At 38.3% G+C, this 27,066-nt stretch overlaps 1 protein-coding gene across 1 annotated transcript in view; it reads left to right on the forward strand.

Moving 5' to 3' along the window:
- Nucleotides 1-24,464, forward strand: part of LOC128653860 (uroplakin-3b-like) — a 162,558-nt gene extending 138,094 nt beyond the window's left edge. Inside the window, exons 5-6 of the mRNA XM_053707398.1 lie at nucleotides 17,949-18,078; nucleotides 20,772-24,464. Of these exons, the coding sequence (XP_053563373.1) occupies nucleotides 17,949-18,078; nucleotides 20,772-20,892 (251 nt within the window). The 3' untranslated portion in view covers nucleotides 20,893-24,464. The remainder of the gene's footprint in view (nucleotides 1-17,948; nucleotides 18,079-20,771) is intronic.
- The last annotated feature ends 2,602 nt before the right edge of the window (nucleotides 24,465-27,066 follow it).

The following is a 27,066-nucleotide window of genomic DNA, read 5'->3' on the forward strand; positions in this document are numbered from 1 at the left end:
CACATGCAACATAGACCTATCAGGGACTCCTTCTTTAAAACAACATTATAATTTATATGTATACAAAATTGAGTCTGAAATGAATGGAACACTAATCTATTTTTGTATATTGTATTTCTGAGAATTTGGAAGTTTATTATATACTCCAAGGGGTGGTTCTATTAGACAATAAAGTGTGGAGTGCAGGGTGGTCGACCATATCTTCTACTTCCTATTTCTGACTTCATTATTTTAAATTATCCCTCCATAAAAGTACATAAAAGTCAGTGGCATACTATACAGCCTCAGTATACTACAGTAACACACTTCACAATAAAAAGTATGTTAAAATGGCTTTATTTTTTAACATGGTTAGTAGCACCTTTTACTTACCTCCAGTTGCTCATACCGTAATTAGAGAGTGAATAGTAAGTATGCTCTGGTCCAAAAGCTTGATAAATAGGCAAGCAAGTGCATTGTACAGTAAGCACTATACTAGTGATATTGGCAAATGCGCAAGGAGCTTGAAGTTAGTAAAGGCTAACCCCTCTTTCTTTGTCCTAGGTAGAGCACTAGACATGTAAAAAAGAGACTGCCTTACATATTTAATGCAGCTGGTACCTTTGAGATTCGAAAGTGCCACAATAATGAGTCCATAGCATCTCCTTGCAACCCCTAAAACTGCCACTATACACACTAAAAACAAGGATGTCATTTAAACACAAAAAAATGTCACATACAAATACACATTTATAGAAATTGTCAGATTAAGTGGCATTGGCAAATCTTGTGTAGGTCAAGGAATGTAATAAAACCTGTACCGATGAGAAGGTAGGATTTATTTTGGTCTGTAAATATCTCAAAATAGGACAGCCCTACCTTTTGGAAAAAGTCCAAATATGAGACAGAAAGGAGAATGTAGTATCATGAATAACTAAAAATATCTTCCATTTCCTGGCAAATATATTCTTATTATTTTTCTCAAATGTTCTTGTTTACAGATAGTGCATCATTTTAAAAACAATTTTCTTTTATTAAATGTATCTTTTCCTTTCAGTATTGTTTGTTGAAACTTAGCTCCTTTACACAAGAGAATATAGTTAGCCTCAGGAGCATGTATGTGTCGGACACCATACACTGTCAGAAAAAGGGTATGGTTGGGGTTCGTTTGTGAACACTTATGGTACAACTGCTGTGGTTGTACCCTCAATGGATCATAATTACACCTTAAGGAGCTGATATGTACAATTTAGCATTAAATAAGGCACAAATATGTTTCCAACTGTCATAGGGTCCATGTCTGTACCATTTAATCCCCCCAAAAAAGTACAATCACTTGTGTGGCTAAAAGGTTGAGGGGGATGGGTGGTTCAAGGCTGCCAAACCCTGCAAGTCCATATAATTTGTGCACCTCAATTATTAATTGAACACATTACTGGCAGTCACCAAAAATGAATTCAACATACATGTTGTACAGCAAAATAATTAAGATTTAATTGTAATATGCAAGAGGTGGGCAAAGCAAAAAAAAAACCTTTAAAACCAATATCTTGATACTGTGTTGCTGGTTCTAAATAGCAAACAAGCAATTAACATTTTAATGTTTATATTTAGAGCATCAAGATGATAACTCTTAAAGATAAAGCAAATGTATTAACTGAAATTACAAAGAAAATTTTTCATTTTAAACTCTATAAAATAAACAAGAGCTGTTTAAGAACCTGTTTTAAAAAAATAAAATAAAATTATAACATACATGGACATTGTGTAACACGCCATAGCGCCATCTATTGGTTGAAAGTTCTTTGACATGTGTAACACAGCTCCATCTATTGGTAGAAAGTTCATCATCGAAATGTGTACTGGGGAAATAGACTCATTTGCATATATTTTGCACAGATTGACAATTCAATGTATGGTTGTGAGTTTTATTGTTTATCCCTCCCCTGAATTCCCCTTCCTTTCGTTAGAGTTATATTTTATTTATTATTATGTTGTTTTCTGTATGTTTTATATATATTTATGTTTTATGTGGCATTTCACCCTAAGTTAAATGGGGTGTTGTTAGAGTCTAGTACAGAGTGAAATTAAACATATTGAGTAGCTCTTTTTGGAACTGGTTGTTTAGCCTGGTTCTTTTTGGATTTCCTGTAGCAGACTTAGGACCTGCTGTTTGGTTACACTAACCAAACTTATAAAACTGCAGTGTAGCTATTACAATACTGTCTGAAAAAGTACACAGTAAATAAATGCATATTTGAATGTAATATAATACATTTGATGGAACAGCATTTAATATGCTGTGTTGAGTACAAATTTGCCATCATGAGGTACAAAGGGCTTGTCACTGGGGCAGTACCCTTAAAAGGCAAAATTAACACCATATTTTAAATGTATATTATGGTACCCTAGCACTGAGGTCCAATCTAGTCACTAAAGGTACATATTTGCTTTTGAAAGGTACAATCTGCAAGGGGCACCAATTTGTACCCATGTTAAAGGGTACAGCAGGTGTTCCTTTGAGGGTACTGCCCCAGTGACAAGCTGTTGTACCTCTAAAGGTACGTTTGCACATTTTTTCTGACAGTGTATGGTAGCTGTTTTTGCTACAATATATGTAACAAATTAATTTTCTTTTCTTATGATAACCTCTATTTCAATCAGAGTTTACCTTGTGAAAGTTATGTATACAACTTTGGTGATTTTTGCTTCCTTTTTATGCTTTTAGAAAATATAGCTCAGTCTTAGATAAAATCTTCATTGGCAAACAATGATACAAATAATGTTGATTTGGACAATTCACCATGCTAAATCCATACTAGTTGCAGATAAAAAGAAGACCAGAAGTCATGTGGTTAGTGATAGGAGCATATGGAAGTTCCTGACTTGCTCACCAGCCACATTATAATGTATGGGAGCTCCCTGAGTGTAAGGTCTTAACTACGTATTTAACTCTTTATAAGGAGTAAAGTGCATATTAAAACATGATAATGTGGGGGGCGGAGTCAACCGCTGAACAGAGCAGCAGCACGAGTTGAGAGCTCTGCCAATTTATTCAGAATAAAATATATTTTAACTAGGTATTACCTATTCAAACAGTGCCTAACTTCTAATTAAGGTAGCCAAGCAAGCCTTAAACCAGCCTGTGAACTTTCGGCTGCAAGAATTTACCGCGACCTGGCTCCTGACCCGGCACTGGGAAGCCGGCTGCTGAATCGCCGGGTGCCTGTCACAGCACATCCTATATAGTCTCCGCTGCTTCGGAGGGTCGGGGCTCCGTTCCGAAGTATCTGTGGAGTCACCGGTAGCTAGAAGGAGAAGGTGTGTTAGAACTTCATATGTGACACCCCATTGATAACATCCACCTCACCATCAGCGACAACTACAAATTAACCAACTGCAGTGGATACAAGCCTATCGCTCTACGCTTAAGGTCAGTGTCTCACATTATTTTATTAATCCCGCTTGAGGCAGGCACCTAATTCACCGCACCAGGGACTTTTGCAGTGATGCCACAGTCTTGAGTGGCGCGAACGGCCGCCATTTTAGTTCTCCCTGAGCACAGCAACGAACTGCCTCCACACGCTCCCTTTAGTCCCCAAGCATCAACCACAGTCTCCCGATCACCTTAACCTAAGCCCTCCGACAAATAAAGCTCAATAGGGGGACTCCCTTGTGCGTCCTAACAGACTGTTTCAAACCACGTTAGGTGTCCTGATTCTGGGGAGATTCCTGTAGAGGACTTTGGGCTGCTGCTCCCGACCCAGCTTGAGCCGCTTTTTCCCCTCTCTCATTTGATTGAGACCTAACTAGGCACAGCCTTGATAAAGGAGAAGGTCCAACCTCACTCAATACCTTTGGGATAGCGGCCCAATTCACCTTTCACTGGCCGCTAAGCACTTTGCTTTACCCACGAGGGTCAAGACACGGCAAATACATACCTGTATGACCCTTCTGCTAACATCAGACCTGGCTCACTCCCCTCTGACAACTGGAGCAGACCCTTTACTAATTATCTGCCAATCCTTTCCTTCTGCGGCCTGCACAAAATTTTACTGCATTCTTATCCTAGGATGTACTAATCTGCCCACAATAATACTGTATTGAAAGTAATCACCACAATCCACCTCTGGGCCTTTAGATCTGCAACAGGTCAGGAGCTTCTTCTTGTCCCCCCCTCAGTGACCTTTGGGTACACATCCCAGCCAAGCCCTACGTTGGAGTTTCTGAACTTATACAGACATAATACAGGCCTCCCACTTACCTAATTGACCCCCTGACTGGCCTCACACTTAATGGACAGAAAAACCAGAGATCTCCAATCTCACAAGCCAGTAACAATACCCAGTTAGGGAGTCAACACTTATTAATAGGAGAAAACTTGTCTTTTCCAAAGCCTAAGCAACTGAACAAGAGACCCTTCTAAAGCCGAACTGCTGTGAGTCTTACATAACACCATAATTATGTACTGAGACGCATATTGGATTGCCCAGTTCCTTACCACATTGCCCCTACTAATCATAACCCCGCTACCTCCTAAACCTAAAGTGGCAGAACCAGAGACTGCGCTTTGGGAATCACATTGGGAGTGCTCACGGGGGCGAAAAAGAAGTCATTAGACTGAGGAACTTATATTATACTCCCTAGCTACCCCCCAATTTAAACAAGCTACCTATAGCACCTATGATGCTTACTCAGTGAGCGAAATGAAGTGAGGGTGAAGCAGACCAGCCTTCTATCTCCTAAATCAGATGCACAATTTAAGATCTCACCTTAAGCTAATGACACAGTAAAAGAAACCTTCTCCATTCAACTTAACCCTGAGTTGATTGTTAAACCAAAGTTTCTCATCATATTAATGCTCTTTCCCTTTGGGGGTCCTCCTTCATAACACATGATGAAGAATAAAACACAGACGGTCAAGGAGTGCCTGTCTAAATCCCAACTAAAGCACAAACAACAGAACAAAAGCTCCACTCCACAAGGAGACACGCTAGACACCAGTATGACAGAATTATCAGCGTCTCCCCATACTGATACCCAAAATAAAGAACTGCTTATTCAAATTAAATCTCTCTTCCAAGAAGAACTGAAATCTGCATTGTCGGACCTTCGTCAGGACATAAAAGAAATAGGTACCCGCACGGCAGAACTAGAGGAAAAAACTGATGTGATAGCAGAAGAAATACCCCATATACAAAAAGCTATTTCAGACCATGAAGAATATATACATAAATTAGAGGAACAAATTGAGGACCTCGAGAATAGATCCCGTAGGTCTAATCGTCGAATCAGAAAATTACCAGAAACATATAAAAACCTAGATGAAACCATGACTTCACTCTTCCATCAACTGGTCCCGGACTTAGAACCAGACAAACTCTTAATGGACAGGGTACATAGAGCCCTCACCAAACCTCAACAGTCCTCTACCAGAGACATTGTTCTTAAGCTCCACTATTTTCATGTTAAGGAGCTAATCCTTAAGGCGGCAAGACAATTACCAACGATTAACTTCGAGGGCCATTCCATCCAAGTCTTTGCTGATGTGGCTCCAATCACATTGAGGAAGAGGAGAGACCTCAAACCTGTCACGCTAGCACTCACGAAAGCCCAAATTAAATATCGATGGCACTTCCCCTTCAAACTGGCCTTCATCCAGGCTAATGTCTCATACTCTTGCTCCGACCTCAATGAAGGATTATCCATCCTACGCAGATTGAAGTTTCCTTTTGAATCCCCCCAAACTCCCCCCAACAAGAACCCCCAAAGGAAGCCCATACAAAAAGAATAGACCCCGGTGGGGCAAGCAAAGAAACAAAGAAAAACTAAAAACACTTCACACAACCATTCAGAGACCGAGACGCCTTCTGAAGAAGAACTTTCCTAGACCTGATAAATTAAATGGCTCAAACGAGTTTTGAGCCTCATTAACTTTGGTTTACCAAGAATAGACTTTTAGTACCCAAGTCCTAAAAGAACTAACATGGCTAACTGCCTCTTTAAAAACGACTTTAACATTTAAAAGTTGCAAATTATTTAAATTTTATCATTTATTGCCATTGCAGGTTAGGTTATCTCTGAGCCTCACTCAGGGGCTGTTGTTATTATTATCAATGTTACTACTGTTGTTATTGTTATTAATATTGTTAGCAATTACTGCGAATGTTATGTTTATCATTATAATCACATAAGAGATCTTTAGCATTGCAATTTTCTTCCTCCCTTCCCCTCCCTATTTCCCCCCTCATCAAGCTAAGCCATAATCATCCTCATCTACGTCATCCCTCACCCCTTTTCCCTTCTTTAACCGTTTTCAACTAATTTTTTCCCCTTCCCCCATCCATATCTCCCCCTAGCCTTACCTTTATACCCCCCTAAACCCTCCTTAACCAATCTCACCGAGAGGTGCAACATAAAATTACAACTTTCGGCTATACTGAAATCACTACAGAATTCCAGACCTCATCTTAACATGTCACTAATCCCATCCCCCCATCCCTTTAATAATCCTTGTTTGGGAGAGATTGTTCTAGAAGTCTCTAGGAAGACCCTTCACCCTCTATATCAACATATATTTCCCTGGCTAGGGATATTAATCTAAAGTTTAAGATTATTTCGCTCATTATTAATTGTTTTTTTTCTGTTCAGATATGTCATCAGTTAAGTGTGGTTAATTCATCTGAATTATTTCAGCTAAAACTAAGTGTCCCTTGGTGTGCGATGAATACAGGTTTGTCCTCATGGTTTGGTTCCAAGGTAAGTCCCGGCTCTCTCACTTTCAGAATTACACCTACTGCATGGTCCAAGTCAAAATCCACAACAGTTTGCAGTCTATCTGCCCTCTCAAGGCTATCAAACTTATATGTCACACATAGCGGTATATATAATAAGGAAACTTTTTTAACCCCAACATGTCTATAAAAATCCTTTCACATAATGTCAGAGGGCTCAACTCGGACCTAAAAAGAAAGAAAGCTATTTCCACATATAAATCACTACATGCCCACATAGTTCTGCTACAAGAGACTCATTTTACTAAAAAAATTTACCCCCAAGTACTGGGATAAAGTATACCCAATACAATATCACGCGATTAGCGGGAAAAAGAAATGTGGGGTAACCGTGCTCCTACATTCCTCCCTAAACTTCAAAGAGGAAGAAATTATCAGAGACAGAGAGGGAAGGTTTTTACTTGTTAAGGGACTGATTCAAAACACCCCAATACTCATTGTAAATGTTTATGGCCCTAACGAACACCAGGGTCCCTTCATGACTAAACTAAGTAAACTACTAACTCAATGGAAAAGATATAAGATCATTATGGGGGGCGACTTCAACTTACCTTTAGACCATACCCTAGATAGAACCACAATCAAAACCTCTGGGGTCAGACCCTCCAGCCCAACAACACACATTTTGAAAGATTTCACGTTAGACCACAACCTGATTGACAGTTGGAGATCCCTACATGAAAAGGATAGGGACTACACTTATTATTCCCCTATGCATCATACCCAATCTAGATTAGACTATATATTTCTTAGTCAGATCCTGGTGCCTCTCTTAATTAACGCTAAAATCATAAACTGTCCCTGGTCAGACCATTCTATGGTGGAAGCGACAATAGCAGGAATCTTGAATCCAGCCAGAGTCAAATCCTGGACCCTTAATGCCAATCTGGTACAGGACGCTCTAATCTCACAAAAGATTAAAGAACACATAGCAGAATTCATAAGTCAAAATGCAGGTAGTACTCCTAACCCCATCTTTATATGGGGCGCACTCAAGGCCTACTTAAGAGGCACCTTGATTATCGAATCTAACAACAGAAACAGACAACAGAAAGCTAAACTCTCACAACTACAAGCTAAGGCAAATACACTAAGATCCCAATTCATGACCAACACTAGCAGAAAAAAGAAATCTGAACTGAAATCCATAAACGATGAAATAAACAAAATACTAGATAAAGAAGCAGCCAGATCCATTAAACAGATAAATACACACTACTACATATACGGGAACAAACCCGACAAAATGTTAGCTAACAAGCTCAAGGAAATAACAAGAAGCACCACAGTCCCACAACTCCAGCTACCAGACCAAAAAAACACTAATGACCCCCTCCAAATTGCTAACACTTTTGCTGACTTTTACCATAATCTTTACAACCTTCCTACACACCATGGTACGACAGATAGGTCTGAGAAATTAAATGATTTTCTGGAAGCAAACTCACTCCCAATGATTACAGAAGATGAAAAATCCAGCCTAAACGCTCCTATTTCCGAGATTGAGATAAAACACAGCATTAAAAGCCTAAAGAATTCTAAGACGCCTGGCCCGGATGGCTATTCAGGAATTTTTTACAAATTGTTCCTGGATGAGTTAGTTCCCCTACTCTCCCAGGTTTTTAATTCTATAATGCAAAAAAAGGAAATCCCCAGTGAAATGTTAATGGCCAGAATAGCAGTCATCCCAAAACCAGGGAAGAATAGGCTCCACTGCCAAAATTACCGACCCATATCATTAATAAACCAGGATGTAAAAATCCTCACAAAAATTCTGGCCAATAGGCTTAATCCCATCCTCGAAAGGCTGATTCATCCAGACCAGGTTGGCTTTATTAGAAATAGGGAAGCCCCAGACAACACCCGCAAAATTATTGATCTGATCAATTTGGCCACTACTGAAAAAACGCCTTCTCTGTTCCTCTCTTTGGATGCAGAGAAGGCGTTTGACAGAATCAATTGGGAGTACATGTTCGCAGGCAAACAGATATCACGGGAGCCTTTCTTGATGCCCTCACAACACTATATTCCCAACCCTCAGCATTTGTGAAACTCTCAGGGTACCAATCCAAACCTATACAAATTAGAAACGGGACGAGACAGGGGTGCCCTTTATCCCCACTTTTATTTGCCCTTTGTATTGAGCCATTAGCTATTCAAATTAGAAACGACCCCAATATCTCTGGACTCCGCATTGGAGGTAATGAATATAAAATTTCACTATTCGCGGATGATATCATATTATCACTGACCAAACCCCTCCTTTCTCTCCCCCCTTTATATGCAATGCTCCAACATTACGGCATATTATCTGGATACAAAATAAATGGGGATAAATGTGAAGCCCTCGGGATCAATTTACCCCAACACACAAAAAAGCTTTTAGAAATTAATTTTTCTTTCACTTGGTCCCACAGAAAATTGAAGTATTTGGGAATCAATCTCACAAGAGACATTTATACTTTATATCAAGCAAATTACTTACCAATGTTCACCCATATTAGGAACTTAATAACGAAATGGCTAAAGCTTAAGATCTCCTTTTACGGCAGAATAGTCTCAACAAAATGACCTTGCTCCCGAAACTATTGTACCTGTTTCGGTCCCTTCCGATCTCTGTCCCTATATCCGAACTTAATGCACTCCAAAGAGACATACTGCGTTTTGTATGGCAAGGAAAGCGTGCCAGAATAAACAAAAAAATCATGAGTACACATCGGAGAGACGGAGGGTTAGGACTCCCAGATTTGGCATCCTATTATTATTCAGCCCGTATGGCCCAAACGATACACTGGTTTAATAATACCAGACAACCCTTATGGACACAGATTGAATCACAGATCGCTAAAACCGACCAGATCTCTAGTCTTTTGTGGACTCCCAAAAAGAATAATCACCCCTCACTGTGTAAATATGTAGCACTGTCTCACACAATCTTTTTATGGAATAAACTGACCGCTAGATTCCCCCTAATCCAGGAAAAATCTAAACTTATACCTTTAGTTTTACCGCAAACTACGATAGACCCACACATACAAAGAAAATGGGCCAACAAAGGTCTGTACAGAATTGCAGACGTATATACTGACGAAGGTTTCCTCTCATTCGAACAATACAGAGACATTGACCCCAATGACAAAAACATATGGTATCATTACCTGCAGTTAAAATCTAGAACTAAAGCAGTAACAGACCTTTCCAAACTACCAATGAACAGTATTTTCGAATCATTATGCTTAGCTAAGGAACCGATGCATAGAACAATTTCAACACTATATCAGCAAACTTAGAGAGACTAAACCTCCACATATACTGAAGTGGGAACAAGACCTAAACAAGACTTGGTCCCTAGTGACTTGGACTACTAACCTGGCCAAAGGCCTCTCCTTCTCACATAACGCTTTGTTGAAAGAGAACTTCCTTAAAGTTGCATTTAAATGGTATATTTACCCGTCTAGATTTGGAGGTTCAGAGAAACCCTCTTTGAATCTTTGCTATAGAGGCTGCAACGATAGGGGAACGTATCTCCATATGTGGTGGGAGTGTGATAGAGTAAAAGAAATTTGGGAGAAGGCCTCACAGTTACTCAGTGATCTCTTCCATAGACATATCATTTTATCTCCTGAACAAGCCTTGCTACACTTCCCGATCCCCAATATTCTAAAGCAGCATCAAAAATTAGTAAAAACTATCTGCACAGTCGTTAGGATGGGTATCGCACAATACTGGAAATTCACACCCCCAGGTTTCAATTTTATTGAAAAAAAAATAACTTATCACTATGAAATGGCCAGCTTGGCAGCTGAGAATCTGAATACCAGAGACGAGTTCATTATTCAGTGGGAACCATACATAATGTACCATGAAGCTAAAAGACAGAGAGGCAGGGAACCCCGTTAGAATAAACCGACAGACTAACACACACTTAGGAGAGAGCCGGGACCGATTGTTTGATAACTACCTACCATAACCACAATGAAGATAGGAATTGATCTTATTCTTGTCTAACAACTGTTAATAATGTTTATATTCTTTCTTGAAGATGAATGAACACCACACATATAGGTCTTAGTTTACCAAATGTAAATGAAGAACACCACTGCAACCTTATAAACTGTATTTGATTGACTTGATTGTACATACCTGAACTTGTTACAAAAAAAAAAAAAAAGAAAATTAATAAAAATTCTTTCAAAATAAAACATGATAATGTATTTAAAGGAACTGATACAAGACATGGATATTTCACTATGATTTTATTTACTTTGGTTTACACTAGAAGCATTAAAGGGACATGAAACCCAAATTTTTTCTTTCATGATTCTGATAGAGAATACAAATGTTAAAAAAAGTTTAAAATGTACTTATATGATCAAATTTGCATAATATTCTTGTGTTATTCTTTGTTGAAGCGATATCTAGATAGGTAGCGTGCACATGCCTGGATAACTACATGACAGTAAATAGTGCTGCCATTAAGTGCCCTTGCTTATGTATAACTGTATGGGGGTTGATTAGGTGATTATTGATGGTTACCATTTATTAGGCCTTACTCTCCTAACCACCCCCCATACCTATATGGGGGTTGATTAGGTGATTAGGTTAGGGCAGCTTAGGGGTTAATGGTGCATTTAGCTACAATTTAAAAGAATATGCATCAAACATAAGAATGCATAATATTTTTAAACTATTGTATATTAATTAATATGCATTTTTTGTGTGTTTTTTTTTAAACATAAACAAATATTGTAAAATGTATATTCATGTTACAAAAGGCATAAGTATTACAATTATGCAGTTATGTAATACTACAATTATAATGCAGCTGTCTTTTATAACAAAAATATCTATTTTAAAAATATATTTATATTTATTTATAATAAATGCATCAAGCAAGAATATCTTCATTTTAATTTATATATACAATATTTACACTAATATGCATTCTTCATGACCATGCATTTTATTTCAAACATTGTAGATGACATTTAGTCAGGCCTTGCATTGATATTAAATATTTAAACTGTTATGCATGTATATTGCATAATGCTTTAAGTATTGCATATACATTAAAATGTATTTATGTTAGCTTGTTGTGTTTATTAGTGATAACAGATATATATATGTTAATATATACTTACAGTATGTTATAGTAGTCAGTAGCATTACATTTTACATAACAGGCATACAGTTATGTAGAACTATAATTATAATTATATACGGCTAGATTACGAGTTTTTGTCGGAAAGGGTGTGCGGTGCTAACGCACAGTTTTTCCTTACCGCTCACCTACAGTAACGCTGGTATTACAGGACTTTAGAAACCCAGCGTTAGCCGCAAAAAAGTGAGCGTAGAGCAGAATTTAGCTCCACATCTCACCTCAATACCAGTGCTGCTTACGGTAGCGGTAAGCTGGCAAAACGTGCTCGTGCACGATTTCCCCATAGGAATCAATGGGGCAGAGCCGGCTGAAAAAAAACCTATCACCTGCAAAAAAGCAGCGTTCAGCTTCTAACTCAGCCCCATTGATTCCTATGGGGAAACACATTTATGTCTACACCTAACACCCTAACATGAACCCTGAGTCTAAACACCCCTAATCTTACACTTATTAACCCCTAATCCGCCGCACCCGACATCGTCGACACCTGCTTTATATTATTAACCCCTAATCTGCCGCTCCAGACACTGCCGCCACCTACATTATACTTATGAACCCCTAATCTGCTGCCCCCAACATTGCCGAACCCTACATTATATTTATTAACCCCTAATCTGCCGCCCCTAATGTCGCCAACACCTACCTACAATTATTAACCCCTAATCTGCCGCCCCCAACGTCGCCGCCACTATAATAAAGTTATTAACCCATAAATCTAAGTCTAACCCTAACCCTAACACCCCCCTAACTTAAATATAATTTAAATACATCTAAATAAATATTCCTATAATTAAATAAATGATTCCTTTTTTAAAATAAATACTTACCTATAAAATAAACCCTAAGCTAGCTACAATATAACTAATAGTTACATTGTAGCTAGCTTAGGATTTATTTTTATTTTACAACTTTGTATTTATTTTAACTAGGTACAATAGTTATTAAATAGTTATTAACTGTTTAATAACTTCCTAGTTAGAATAAATACAAATATACCTGTAAAATAAAACCTAACCTAAGCTATAATTACACCTAACACTACACTATAATTAAATAAATTACCTAAATTAACTACAATTAATTACAATTAAATTAAATAAACTAAAGTACGAAAAAAAACACTAAATTACAGAAAATACGTACGACGTACGACGGCGACTGGAACAATGAAGGGTCCTTTAAATGACGTCATCCAAGATGCCATCCCTTCAATTCCGATTGGCTGATAGAATTCTATCAGCCAATCAGAATTAAGGTAGAAAAAATCCTAATGGCTGATCCAATCAGCCAATAGGATTGAAGTTCAATCCTATTGGCTGATTAGAACAGCCAATAGGATTGACCTTGCATACTATTGGCTGATTGGAACAGCCAATAGAATGCAAGCTCAATCCTATTGGCTGATTGGATCAGCCAATAGGATTTTTTCTACCTTAATTCCGATTTTTTCTACCTTAATTCTATCAGCCAATCGGAATTGAAGGGACGCCATCTTGGATGACGTCATTTAAAGGACCCGTCATTGTTCCAGTCGCCGTCGAACTAAGAGGATGCTCCTTGTCGGATGTCTTGAAGATGGACCCGCTCCGCTCTGGATGGATGAAGATAGAAGATGCCGCCTGGAGGAAGACTTCTGGCCGTCTGGAGGACCTCTTCTGCCCGGATAGGATGAAGACTTCGGACTGTCTGGAGGACCACTTCTGCCCGGTTGGGTGAAGAGTTCGGACCGTCTGGATGACCACTTCTGCCCGGTTGGGTGAAGACATCTCAAGGTAGGGTGATCTTCAAGGGGGTAGTGTTAGGTTTTATTAAGGGGGGATTGGGTGTGTTTTAGAGTAGGGTTGGGTGTGTGAGTAGTGGGTTGTAATGTTGGGGGGTATTGTATTTTTTTTTTTACAGGTAAAAGAGCTGATTACTTTGGGGCAATGCCCCGCAAAAAGCCCTTTTAAGGGCTATTTATAATTTAGTGTAGAGTAGGGATTTTTTTAATTTAGGGGGGCTTTTTTATTTTATTAGGGGGATTAGATTAGGTGTAATTAGTTTAAACAAATTGTAATTATTTTATTATTTTCTGTAATTTAGTGTTTGTTTGTTTTTAGTAATTTAGTTTATTTAATTTAATTGTATTTAATTGTAGTTAATTTAGGTAATTAATTTAATTATAGTGTAGTGTTAGGTGTAATTGTAGCTTAGGTTAGGTTTTATTTTACAGGTAAATTTGTATTTATTTTAACTAGGAATGTTATTAAATAGTTAATAACTATTTAATAACTATTGTACCTAGTTAAAATAAATACAAACTTGCCTGTAAAATAAAAATAAACCCTAAGCTAGATACAATGTAACTATTAGTTATATTGTAGCTACATTAGGGTTTATTTTATAGGTAAGTATTTAGTTTAAAAAAGGAATAATTTATTTAATGATAGGAATATTTATTTAGATGTATTTAAATTATATTTAAGTTAGGGGGTGTTAGGGATAGACTTAGATTTAGGGGTTAATAACTTTATTATACAGGGAGTGCAGAATTATTAGGCAAATGAGTATTTTGACCACATCATCCTCTTTATGCATGTTGTTTTACTCGAAGCTGTATAGGCTCGAAAGCCTACTACCAATTAAGCATATTAGGTGATGTGCATCTCTGTAATGAGAAGGGGTGTGGTCCTTTGGCAAAATGGGTCAAAAGAAGGACTTGACAGGCTCAGAAAAGTTAAAAATAGTGAGATATCTTGCAGAGGGATGCAGCACTCTTAAAATTGCAAAGCTTCTGAAGCGTGATCATCGAACAATCAAGCGTTTCATTCAAAATAGTCAACAGGGTCGCAAGAAGCGTGTGGAAAAACCAAGGCGCAAAATAACTGCCCATGAACTGAGAAAAGTCAAGCGTGCAGCTGCCAAGATGCCACTTGCCACCAGTTTGGCCATATTTCAGAGCTGCAACATCACTGGAGTGCCCAAAAGCACAAGGTGTGCAATACTCAGAGACATGGCCAAGGTAAGAAAGGCTGAAAGACGACCACCACTGAACAAGACACACAAGCTGAAACGTCAAGACTGGGCCAAGAAATATCTCAAGACTGATTTTTCTAAGGTTTTAAGGACTGATGAAATGAGAGTGAGTCTTGATGGGCCAGATGGATGGGCCCGTGGCTGGATTGGTAAAGGGCAGAGAGCTCCAGTCCGACTCAGACGCCAGCAAGGTGGAGGTGGAGTACTGGTTTGGGCTGGTATCATCAAAGATGAGCTTGTGGGGCCTTTTCGGGTTGAGGATGGAGTCAAGCTCAACTCCCAGTCCTACTGCCAGTTTCTGGAAGACACCTTCTTCAAGCAGTGGTACAGGAAGAAGTCTGCATCCTTCAAGAAAAACATGATTTTCATGCAGGACAATGCTCCATCACACGCGTCCAAGTACTCCACAGCGTGGCTGGCAAGAAAGGGTATAAAAGAAGAAAATCTAATGACATGGCCTCCTTGTTCACCTGATCTGAACCCCATTGAGAACCTGTGGTCCATCATCAAATGTGAGATTTACAAGGAGGGAAAACAGTACACCTCTCTGAACAGTGTCTGGGAGGCTGTGGTTGCTGCTGCACGCAATGTTGATGGTGAACAGATCAAAACACTGACAGAATCCATGGATGGCAGGCTTTTGAGTGTCCTTGCAAAGAAAGGTGGCTATATTGGTCACTGATTTGTTTTTGTTTTGTTTTTGAATGTCAGAAATGTATATTTGTGAATGTTGAGATGTTATATTGGTTTCACTGGTAAAAATAAATAATTGAAATGGGTATATATTTGTTTTTTGTTAAGTTGCCTAATAATTATGCACAGTAATAGTCACCTGCACACACAGATATCCCCCTAAAATAGCTATAACTAAAAACAAACTAAAAACTACTTCCAAAACTATTCAGCTTTGATATTAATGAGTTTTTTGGGTTCATTGAGAACATGGTTATTGTTCATTAATAAAATTAATCCTCAAAAATACAACTTGCCTAATAATTCTGCACTCCCTGTAGTGGTGGCAATGTTGGGGCCGCAGATTAGGGGTTAATTATTGTAGGTAGGTGTCGGCGATGTTAGGGACGGCAGATTAGGGGTTAATAAAATGTAACTAGTGTTTGCGAGGCAGGAGTGCGGCGGTTTAGGGGTTAATATATTTATTAAAGTGGCGGCGATGTCCGGTCGGCAGATAAGTGTTTGCGATGTGGGGGGTGCTCGGTTTAGGGGTTAATAGGTAGATTATGGGTGTTAGTGTACTTTTTAGCACTTTAGTTAAGAGTTTTATGTTACGGCGTTTTAAATGCGGTAGGAGTCTTGACAGGAGAGGCTGTACCGCTCACTTTTTCCAAGACTCGTAATACCGGCATTAGGAAAATCCCATTGAAAAGATAGGATACGCAATTTACGTAAGTGGATTTGTGGTATGCTCGAGTCACGGAAAAAAAGTGAGCGGTACACCTGTACCTGCAAGACTCGTAATACCAGCGTTAGGAAAAAAGCAGTGTTGGGATCTCTCAACGCTGCTTTTTAAGGCTTACGCAAGACTCATAATCTAGGCGATTGTCTTTAATAACAAATAATAAACACAACAAACAACATTAATTACATTTTAAATGATATGCAAATATTTAAACAATATGCATTCTACATAACAATACCTCAATTTAAATATTGAATATTTATGTCTAGGGCCTTAGCTACTACAGTTAGTTTTAGGTTATGACAGTTTAAGGGTCAAAGGTTTAAATTATATGCATTGTTATGTACAATGCATATTGTTTAAAGTATTGTATATATAGTATATATAGACTAAAATGTATTTAATGATGCGTTCTATTATTTTAAACATAAACATATATTTTTAAATATATATTTAAGTTTGAAATAATAGTAAGAAACCATTAAATCCATTCTGACAATGCATATTTTGTCAAGTAGATGTGGTAAACGCCTAAGGACCAGGCAAAACCACGCCGGCCTAGTTGGGCTCCTTGAACTCAAAGCAAGACCGGAATTGAGCCTTCTTAAAAGGGGTGCAGATCAAGCAGGGTGCAGGGGATCATTGCCCTTATAGTATGTTGTCGGCATTTTGATGAAGCACCTAGCGATTCCACTTGTTTGAGGGAGGAATGGGGGACCAGAATTGAAGTAATCTCTCTGACATTATTTAAACATGATTATAATTTTAAGGACATAACTTCATAGTTATAATGGGTAGCTTTATTATTTAGTATAGTTTATTATAGTGAGGTATTTTTTATACAGTAGGCAGTATATGGGAGTTAGCTGGGGCATTCCAGGGGAGTGTAAGTTAGACATTATGTAAGTGTAAGCGGTATTAGGAACTTAGCTGGGCATCCGGGGGGTGTAGATTAGGCATGACATAGGTGTAGGTGGTCAGGTGGAGTTATCTTGGCGGTGCAAGGGGAGTTTAGGTTAACTCTGATGTAGGTGTAGGCGGTCAGTGGGAGGTAGCGAGGTGGAGCAGGGGGAGTGTAGCTTAGGCATGACATAGTTATTGGCGTTCATGGGGAGTTAGTGGGGCGTGCTAGTGGGAGTAGCCTGCACTTTGATTCAACACATCAACACAAGATCGATATGTTCGAATCAGAGAAGTGCTGGTTGCGAGGAGGGTAGCGGCCATATTTTTCTCGCCAGCTAACCGCTGTGGAGACTACATCACCTGAGGTAGTTAGTGTAGGTGTAATTAAACTTAGGTCCCCATGGCATGAACAAAGGAACTAATTTTTTGCTGCACTATAATCTGTTTCTTCATTTATCTGTTAAAGGTGACACTCATTTTTTTGTTTTGAAACAAATGCAAACAATACAGCAAAATTAGTGATACTTTGGATAAAAATGAATAAAATTTCCCTAAATGCTGTGCATGATAAGGCCACTTATAAACTCTATGGTGCCATGTGTGAATCACTGTCCTAAGCAAAACAACAGCATGTACATGATTTCATTCTGTTTCATCTATGTATTTATTTTCTCTGCAGCAAAACCTTACTCTGACATTGACACCTTTCCAGCAAAGCGCAGTGCTGGTATGATTGTCATCACAGTCATCCTCTCAGTTCTTCTGGCCATTTTGCTGATTTGCCTCATTGCTGCTCTCATTGTTGGAAGGTAAATAAGACAATTTTAGTTCCTGTCACTGATGTGTCTAGCAATAGTAAAAGCAAATTAAATATTGGAATAAAAAAGCAAAATAGTGTAATCGGAGTAAAAGAAGTGTAAAAAATGTTGATGCCAAAATAGCACACGGAGTGTATAGTTACAGGAATGAATAGAAAACCTTCTCTGGTATATAGGGAAATAACATTTATTAAAGGACCAGTAAATACAGTAGATTTGCATAATCAACAAATGTATGATAAAAGACAATGCAATAGCACTTAGTCTGAACTTTAAATAAGTAGTATATATTTTTCTGTCAAATTTCAAAGTTATGTCTATTGCCACTCCCCCTGTATCATGTGACAGCCATCAGCCAATCACAAATGGATATATGTATATTCTGTGAATTCTTGCACATGCTCAGTAAAAGCTGGTGACTCAAAGTGTAAAAAGTGTAAATTAAATTGGAAAGTTAAATCATTAAAGTTGAATTTTGACTTGACAAAGCCAAGAGCAAATGAGTAATTTCTGAGATAATCTATATTTAACAGACTTGCCTGGCTGACAAAAAATATGCAGCTTGCTTCACAGTTTTATGTCTGGCTCCAATGTTTGATATAAATGTGTCCAGCCCTGCCCTTTCAATATTGTTATTTTTATAAATTCCACTGAGTTTCTATATAGTAATGGGCATAGCCATGTTTGAACTTTTTTACCCTTATCTATCGCTCCTGCTGAGGACACTAAGGGGTAGATACAAAAGAATTTAAAAAAAAAAAACATTGTTAAAGTTATCTCACAGCTCCCACACAGCCTTGTGTGCACAGTGCTTGTATTGCCTAATTTATATCTGTTACTAATTGACCTCAGCAGGAACTTAGTTTTAAACATGGCGGTATGCACTAATTTATAGAAACTAAAATACTTTATAAAAATGAAAACTTTACACTTTAAACAACTAATACAATTGTAAAAAATACATCTACATATTATTCTGAAACTAATATTTTCTTTTAATACAACATTATGCATAGCATGTATTTACTGTATGCATGAAGACTATGTACTGTTTTCATCAGTTTCACACTATTTTAACTACACTATTCATTAAAAACAGTCATTTTTCTTTACTTTAAGATATCATTTTACTGCACAAGGTGACATTTATTTTTATTAGGAAAAAAAAGTTTTCACAATCTTGTAATTAAACTTTCATTTGACTTTGTATTATAATAATGAGATAGAAAATTGTTAATAGATGTATAATATTGTGCATTATTTATTACTCATTTATACCTTGAACAAGAGCACAAGGTTGCAGTCTGTCTTCCAAACTGTTGTTTCTTAACTTCTGTTTCAGGCAGTCCTGAAATGATGGGGCTCCGAAGCAGCATCCGCTGCTTAATAAATGGAGCCCTATAAGTCTATTACTATTAGAGAGAGGAAGACTACTGTACGGGGATGTGATAGGCTTCCGAGGGTTTCAAATTTACCTTGAAAATGCGCAATGCAGCAGTGCAGCCAGTAAGGCCAGTCAAATGCTTGGTTGCATTGGGAGAGGTCTTAGTAGCAGGAATAGCAAGGTTCTTATGCCACTTTACAGATCATTAGTTAGGCCTCATATGGAATACTGTGTACAGTTCTGGAGAACATATCTTCAAAAATATCAAACAAAACTAGAAAATGTCCAAAGGAGAGCTATTAAATGGTGTATGGTCTTAAATATAAAACATACAAAAGAAAGACTTTATGATCTAAATATGTATAGCTTAGAGGAGAGAAGGGAAAGATGTGGCATGATAGAAACCTTCAAATTTATGAAGGGACTTATAATAAAGTGAAGCTGAAAGCATTTTCCACAAAAAAATGCTAAAACAAAGGGCCTGCGACCCACTCCGCTTCAGTTCCAGCTGGAGCGGAAGTTAAAAACCAGCGGTCCTAAGACCGCTGCTCCTTAACTCTGAGGTGGCGGACAGCAATCCGTTCGATCGAATACGATCGAGCTGATTGACACCCCCTGCTAGCGGCCGATTGGCTGCGAATCTGCAGGAGGAGGTATTGCACCAGCAGTTCACAAGAACTGCTGGTGCAATGATAAATGCCGACAGCATATGCTGTCGGCATTTATCGATGTGCGGTGGACATGATCCGCTATATCAGATCATGTCCATCCGCACATTAATAAATGGACCCCAAAGGGTAGCAGATTCAGGTGGTGGATTCATGGAATAAACTTCCATTTGAGGTGGTAAACACAGGGTCTGTAAAGGGATTCAAAAATGCATGGGACATGTATAAGGCTATCCTAAGAAAAAGTAACATGTAATATGAGTAGACTTGATGCGCCTTTTGGTTATTATCTACCCTCAAATTCTCTGTTTCTATTATGCAGACTGGTTTTTATATACCTTACACTGCGTATTTGTATGCATCCTGAACATAGTACTTATATTTATGACATGGCTGAACTTCCTACAAGTGCTGAGATTACTTATGATGTCTCCCATGTAAACAGTGCACAACGTCTAATCTGCAGTTTATATTTTACGGATAGGTAACCAACAGTAAGATATACACAATGGAAGAATAACTTCTAAATAGGAACAACTTTATTTGTTATTATAATGTTATACTAGTAAGTTCATTCTTGTTCTGTGCTGTTTCTTTTTTTACTAACTATTTTCTTTTTTTTTTCTCTTTAGCAAAGACATCTGCTGGTGCAGAGAGATTGACAATCGAGAGAGCATATTTCCAGATAAAGAACCTAATGTGTTTTATATAATGAACTACAAAACCCATCATATTAAATATAGGAACATGTAACACTATTATAAATGGTTGACTGCTTGTCAGTTATGTAGGTTAATAGTAAAGGGACTTAAAAGGGCACTATTAAAATGCTTTACTGTGCTAATGCATTTAATTATTGCTTTATTGCTTCCATAAAATTATGTGTTTAACCCTGCAAAAGGGTCAGCTCTGGAGTAGCAGTGTGCTGAGCTGATCATTGCTGGTGATTGGCAGCTACGCATATGTGGCCCCTCCTTTGCTTAGTAGCTATGTTCAGCCAGTATTGCTTTGCTGGTCTGGAGAAAATTTTAACTATGTGTTTAACCCCCTTAAAGTGCAATAAAAAAATGCTCTTGCACGTTTTTGAATTTTATTATCGCACTTTAAAGTCCCTTTAAATGTATACAAGAATTTTCACAGAAGAGAATAAAAAGCAGCAAAAGAATAGTAAGGACTAATACTCCAGCCATATCCTTATTATTCAACAAAATGAATATACTGTAGCAAGAGACCTTGTTCTTTCACATAGTGACTCAAAGCAACATTCCCCAAGCTGTTTCATGCAAAACTTGCATTTCTTAAAATGGATTGAGAGAAACCTAGCACTTCACAACACTACCGAAGGAACCCGAAAAACATTACCACGCTGTAATACACTGTGCTAATGATGTAATACATCTAACTGGGCCAGCCAATACAGTTGTGCAAAATCAGCAGGGGGCAGTGTGTATTATCCTGGGCAGGGCTCCCCCTCAAGTATATGGTGAACCACTAGTGTAGCTATGCAGCGTGATGGTATTTTGACACATGGGTATTACGTACTGCAGGAGCCAGTGGTGACTCTAGGAATAATATATAGGGGGGGGGGCACATAAGATACCACAGTCAAAACTTATAGATATAAATAATACATATATATATATTACATTGCACCATTGTAAATTTAAAAAGTTAAGAACAACGAGAATTGGGTAAGACAAAATATGAAAATCATAATTGTGAAAAATGAATTGGTGTACATGCAACCCTATCCCTTATGTATGAACATAACCCTTAACTATTTACTGTATATACAGTACCTTACAATGCCATCTGCCTTCTATTTAATGCCTGCTGTGCTTATGATGATCTGTAGTAAGTAAAAATTAAAATCTGTTTTTGTGCAGTAAATCAGCCATGTATACACAGTAATGAATGTGCTATTTATCTGTGTACTGCCACTGCCAGTAATATACATGCTATCTGTGTACTGCCAGTGATGTACATGAGTATTTATAGCTCACATATCTCTACACTGTATTATGATGACATTGTGTGTGTTAACTTACAGCCACAGGTGGTATTTAGGGATTTAGTGCGGCGGGGCTTGGCCAGGACCGGCTCTTGGAGCAGAGGGCTATCCATTGTGAGCATGGCTGGGGACAGCACTCTATGACCGTGTTAGTTTCCTTTTCCAGACTTGTAACATAGAAATTAAACTCAGAGCTGCAGATCTGCTTAAAAATCAATACAATAGTTACCGACCTGGAATGTGCAGCTTACCTAGCATGGACGCTGTTAAATACCGCTGCCTGGCTGTACTTATTTAGCAAGCATCTGCTGCAACTCATGCTCCCTCTGCCCTGTAACAACAGCAGCTTCCTGTTTGTAGCACCTGAGGGAGGAAGTGCAGCAGATAAATGGCTGTTAGGGCAGGCGGCAGGCAGGGGCGTGTTAACAGCGGCTGTACAGTTTGGAAGGCAAAAAAAAAACTTAAGCCCTGCTGCAGTCAGCAGGGGGCAAACGGGGGAGCAAAGAATAAACAGGGGGGGCAGTTGCCCCCCCCCCTCGCCTCCCTCAACAGACGCCTATGGCAGGAGCCCTGCTCAGGATTATACACACTGCCCCCTGCTCATATTGCACCACTTAATTGACTGGCCAAGTTAGGAAAGCAGCATTGTGGAATGTGCACAATTTATGACTTGTATCCACTTAGGAGCCGGACCATTTTTGTTTCAGCACCCTGGGTAGCGCTTGCTGATGGGTGGTAACATTTAGTCACCAATCAGCAAGAGCTACCCAGGTGCTGAACCAAAAATAGGCCAGCTCCTAAGCTTACATTCCTGCTTTTCAAATAAAGATACCAAAAGAACGAAGAAAATTTTATAATAGGAGTAAATTAGAAAATTGCTTAAAATTGCATGCTCTATCTGAATCATAAAATAAATAAATTGAGTTTCATATCATATAAAATTGTTCAGCATATACTGTGGTGGTTATTGGTACCAGAATATTTTTTTTAAAAAAGTGGCGGACGGCCTTTTAAAATAATTTTATTAGAAGACAAATATAGGCATGAAAATGAACAATTGCCTACAAGCTACAAAAGTATTAAAAAAACCTTCAAGAAAATACCAGAAGCTACAACATCCAGTCCAAATTATACAGGGCAACTCTTGCCTAAATAAACCCAGGTTAAACAATACTACTAACTAAACATAGTAAACCAGATAATCTATCCCAAGAAGAAAACACACTAAAGATAATATACTTAGCTAGTTCAGTCCTCCAGTGTGCCCTCTCTCTAAGATCAATTGCTTACAGGAGGTGAGGAAGGAAAAATACTGTGTATAGTAACTGTTGACCCCCATTGTATACTTAATTTACTTAGGTGTGTTCTACCATACACCAATAACATGGGAGTGTCCTTCTTAGTCAAAGACTAGGCCAAAGCCTATTGTATAGTTACTTTTTTGCACAGTATAGTTTAAGAATTAATTATGTGAATATTCCAGGGATAAATTCTCTGGTTTTATGACACCACATATACAAGTTACATATCCATACTAAACATATCCAAACTAAATTATTTCCTACTAAGGGGCCCATTTATCAAGCTCTGGATGGAGCTTGAGGGCCCGTGTTTCAGGCGAGCCTGCAGGCTCGCCAGAAACAGCAGTTATGAAGCAGCGATCTAAAGACCGCTGCTCCATAACCTGTTCGCCTGCTCTGAGCAGGCGGACAGACATCACTGCAATTCAACCCGATCGAGTACGATCGGGTTGATTGACACACCCCTGCTGGCGGCCAATTGCCCGCGAATCTGCAGGGGGCGACGTTGCACCAGCTGCTGGTGCAATGCTGAATACGGAGAGAGATCAGGTCCACCATACCTTTGATAAATATCCCCCTAAGACTCACAGACAATAAAATGAATCAATATCGAAAATCCTAACTTCTCCTTCATTTCCTCACCCACTTTCTAGATTTATTATTTTGTATTTTCATATATCGTGTATGACGTTGTACTCCTTCATCTAGCCTAATCTTTGTAAATAGATCTTTATCAATTGTATTGGAAATGTTTAAATCTGAATTTTATGACTTTTTCAGATATTTTGCAATGCATACTTACTGTGTTTTCTTACAATTTAAAATATAATTTAAAAAAATAAATAAAAATTCAGAGCAAACAGTTAAGATACGTTGAGGTAAAATGCGTGTTCATGTGAAAGTGTTTTTTTGCTGGATTGGAATAATCTGTCAAATTCTGTTAGTGCAAAGTATTGCTGGAGTTCACATAATCTAAGGTTACACAATATCTAATAAATTACTTTACTTTCTAATGGACTAAAATTATCTCAAATTTGAAAATCCCCCAAATCTTGTACACAGCACTTGACACATTTTTCAATGGATCAATGGATTGAAATAGATCCCAGTGTTTCTTGCACAAAAGTTGTTTAGATGTCTAGCTCTTCCAGGACTCACAACTGCAATGCCCAATTCAGTCAGTTTGAACAATTGAAAGTTTTGAACAATTAAAAAACAAACATATTTCTCTTGTAAGGTGTATCCAGTCCACGGATTCATCCATTACTTGTGGGATATTCTCCTTCCCAACAGGAAGCTGCAAGAGGATCACCCACAGCAGAGCTGTCTATATAGCTCCTCCCCTAACTGCCACCTCCAGTCATTCTCTTGCAGCTCTCGACAAGGGAAGTAGCAAGAGAGATGTTGTGAATTAGTGTAGTTTATCTTCAATCAAAAGTTTGTTATTTTTAAACGGTGCCGTCATTGTACTGTTTTTTACCTCAGGCAGAAATTAGAAGAAGAATTTGCCTGAGGTTTTTGATGATCTTAGCAGGTTGTAACTAAGGTCCATTGCTGTTCTCACACATAACTGAAGAGTATGGGGAAACTTCAGCTGGAGAACGGCCTGCAGAGTTAACTGCCCTGAGGTATGTTTAGTATATTATTTCTAGAGGATTATAAGAACTAGAAAATGCTGACAGTGCCTGATATAGTTAAGGTAAGCCTGATTGCAGTGATTTAATAAACGACTGGCATCATGCTTGCAGTAAAGGGTAATTTTCATATTACTTTCTATTATGGCTTTGTATCTAAAACGTTTGCATATATATAAAGAACGTTTTTTACTGAGGTGATAAATCTTTATTTGGGGCCTAGTTTTCCACATGGCTGTTATTTTACTCCTAGGAATAGTTTTTTAAGGCCCTCTGACTTTGAGTGCATGGTGGGAGGGGCCTATTTCCGCGCTCTAATTGCGCAGTTGTTTCTCTTGTTAAGTGTATCCAGTCCACGGATCATCCATTACTTATGGGATATATTCTCCTTCCCAACAGGAAGTTGCAAGAGTCCACCCACAGCAAAGCTGCTATATAGCTCCTCCCCTAACTGCCATTACCAGTCATTCTCTTGCAAGTCTCAACATAGATAGGAGGTCGTGAGAGTCTGTGGTATTTTATACTTAGTTTATTTCTTCAATCAAAAGTTTGTTATTTTTAAATGGCACCGGAGTGTGCTGTTTATCTCAGGCAGTATTTGGAAGAAGAATCTGCCTGCGTTTTTTCTATGATCTTAGCAGATGTAACTAAGATCCAATTGCTGTTCTCACACATTCTGAGGAGTAAGGTACTTCAGAGGGGGAATGGCGTGCAGGTTTTCCTGCAAATAAGGTATGTGCAGTAAAATATTTTTCTAAGGAATGGAATTGACTAAGAAAATACTGCTGATACCAAAGTAATGTAAGTACAGCCTTTAAATGCAGTGAAAGCGACTGGTACCAGGCTGATTGATAGAGATATATGCTAAGGTATGTGCAGTAATATATTTTTCTAAGGAATGGAATTGACTAAGAAAATACTGCTGATACCGAAGTAATGTAAGTAAAGCCTTAAATGCAGTGATAGCGACTGGATCAGGCTTATTAATAGACATACATACTCTTATAAGAATGTGTTTTAAAACGTTTGCTGGCATGTTTAATCGTTTTTTAACATATGTTTGGTGATAAAACTTATTGGGGCCTAATTTTTCCACATGGCTGGCTTAAATTTTGCATAGAAACAGTTATAGGGAAGGTAATCCACAGCTCAGCTGTGGCAGTTTTGTTGTGTCTGTTTAAAAAAATGTCGTTTTTTTTTTTTTTTTTTAATCTGTTTTTTGCATTAAGGGGTTAATCATCCATTTGCAAGTGGGTGCAATGCTCTGTTAACTTATTACATGTACTGTAAAAATTTCGTTTGATTTACTGCCTTTTTTCACTGTTTTTCAAATTTTGACAAAATTTGTTTCTCTTAAAGGCACAGAAACGTTTGTTATATTTGCTTGTTAACTTGATTTAAAGTGTTTTCCAAGCTTACTAGTCTCTTTATTAGTTCTAACATGTCTAACATAGAGGAGGCTCTGTGTTTATTATGTTTAAAGCCATGGTGGAACCCCATTTTAGAATGTGTACCAGATGTACTGATTTCATGTTAAACAATAAAGATCATTTTTTGTATTTAAAAACATTATCACCAGAGGATTCTGTCGAGGGGGAAGTTATGCCGACTAACTCTCCCCACGTGTCAGACCCTTTGACTCCCGCTTTAGGGACTCACGCTCAAATGGCGCCAAGTACATCAAGGGCACCCATAGCGTTTATTTTACCAGAGGATTCTGTCGAGGGGGAAGTTATGCCGACTAACTCTCCCCACGTGTCAGACCCTTTGACTCCCGCTCCAGTGACTCACGCTCAAATGGCGCCAAGTATATCAATGGCGCCCATAGCGTTTATTTTACAAGACATGGCAAAGGTTGTGTATAATACACTGGCAGCAGTATTAGTCAGACTACCTGAAATTAAAGGAAAGCAAAACAGCTCTGGGGGTAGATACAGAGCATACAGACGCTTTAAGAACCATGTCTGATACTACCTCACAA

This window comes from Bombina bombina, chromosome 3, assembly GCF_027579735.1.
Source record: "Bombina bombina isolate aBomBom1 chromosome 3, aBomBom1.pri, whole genome shotgun sequence".
NCBI classification, from domain to species: domain Eukaryota; kingdom Metazoa; phylum Chordata; class Amphibia; order Anura; family Bombinatoridae; genus Bombina; species Bombina bombina.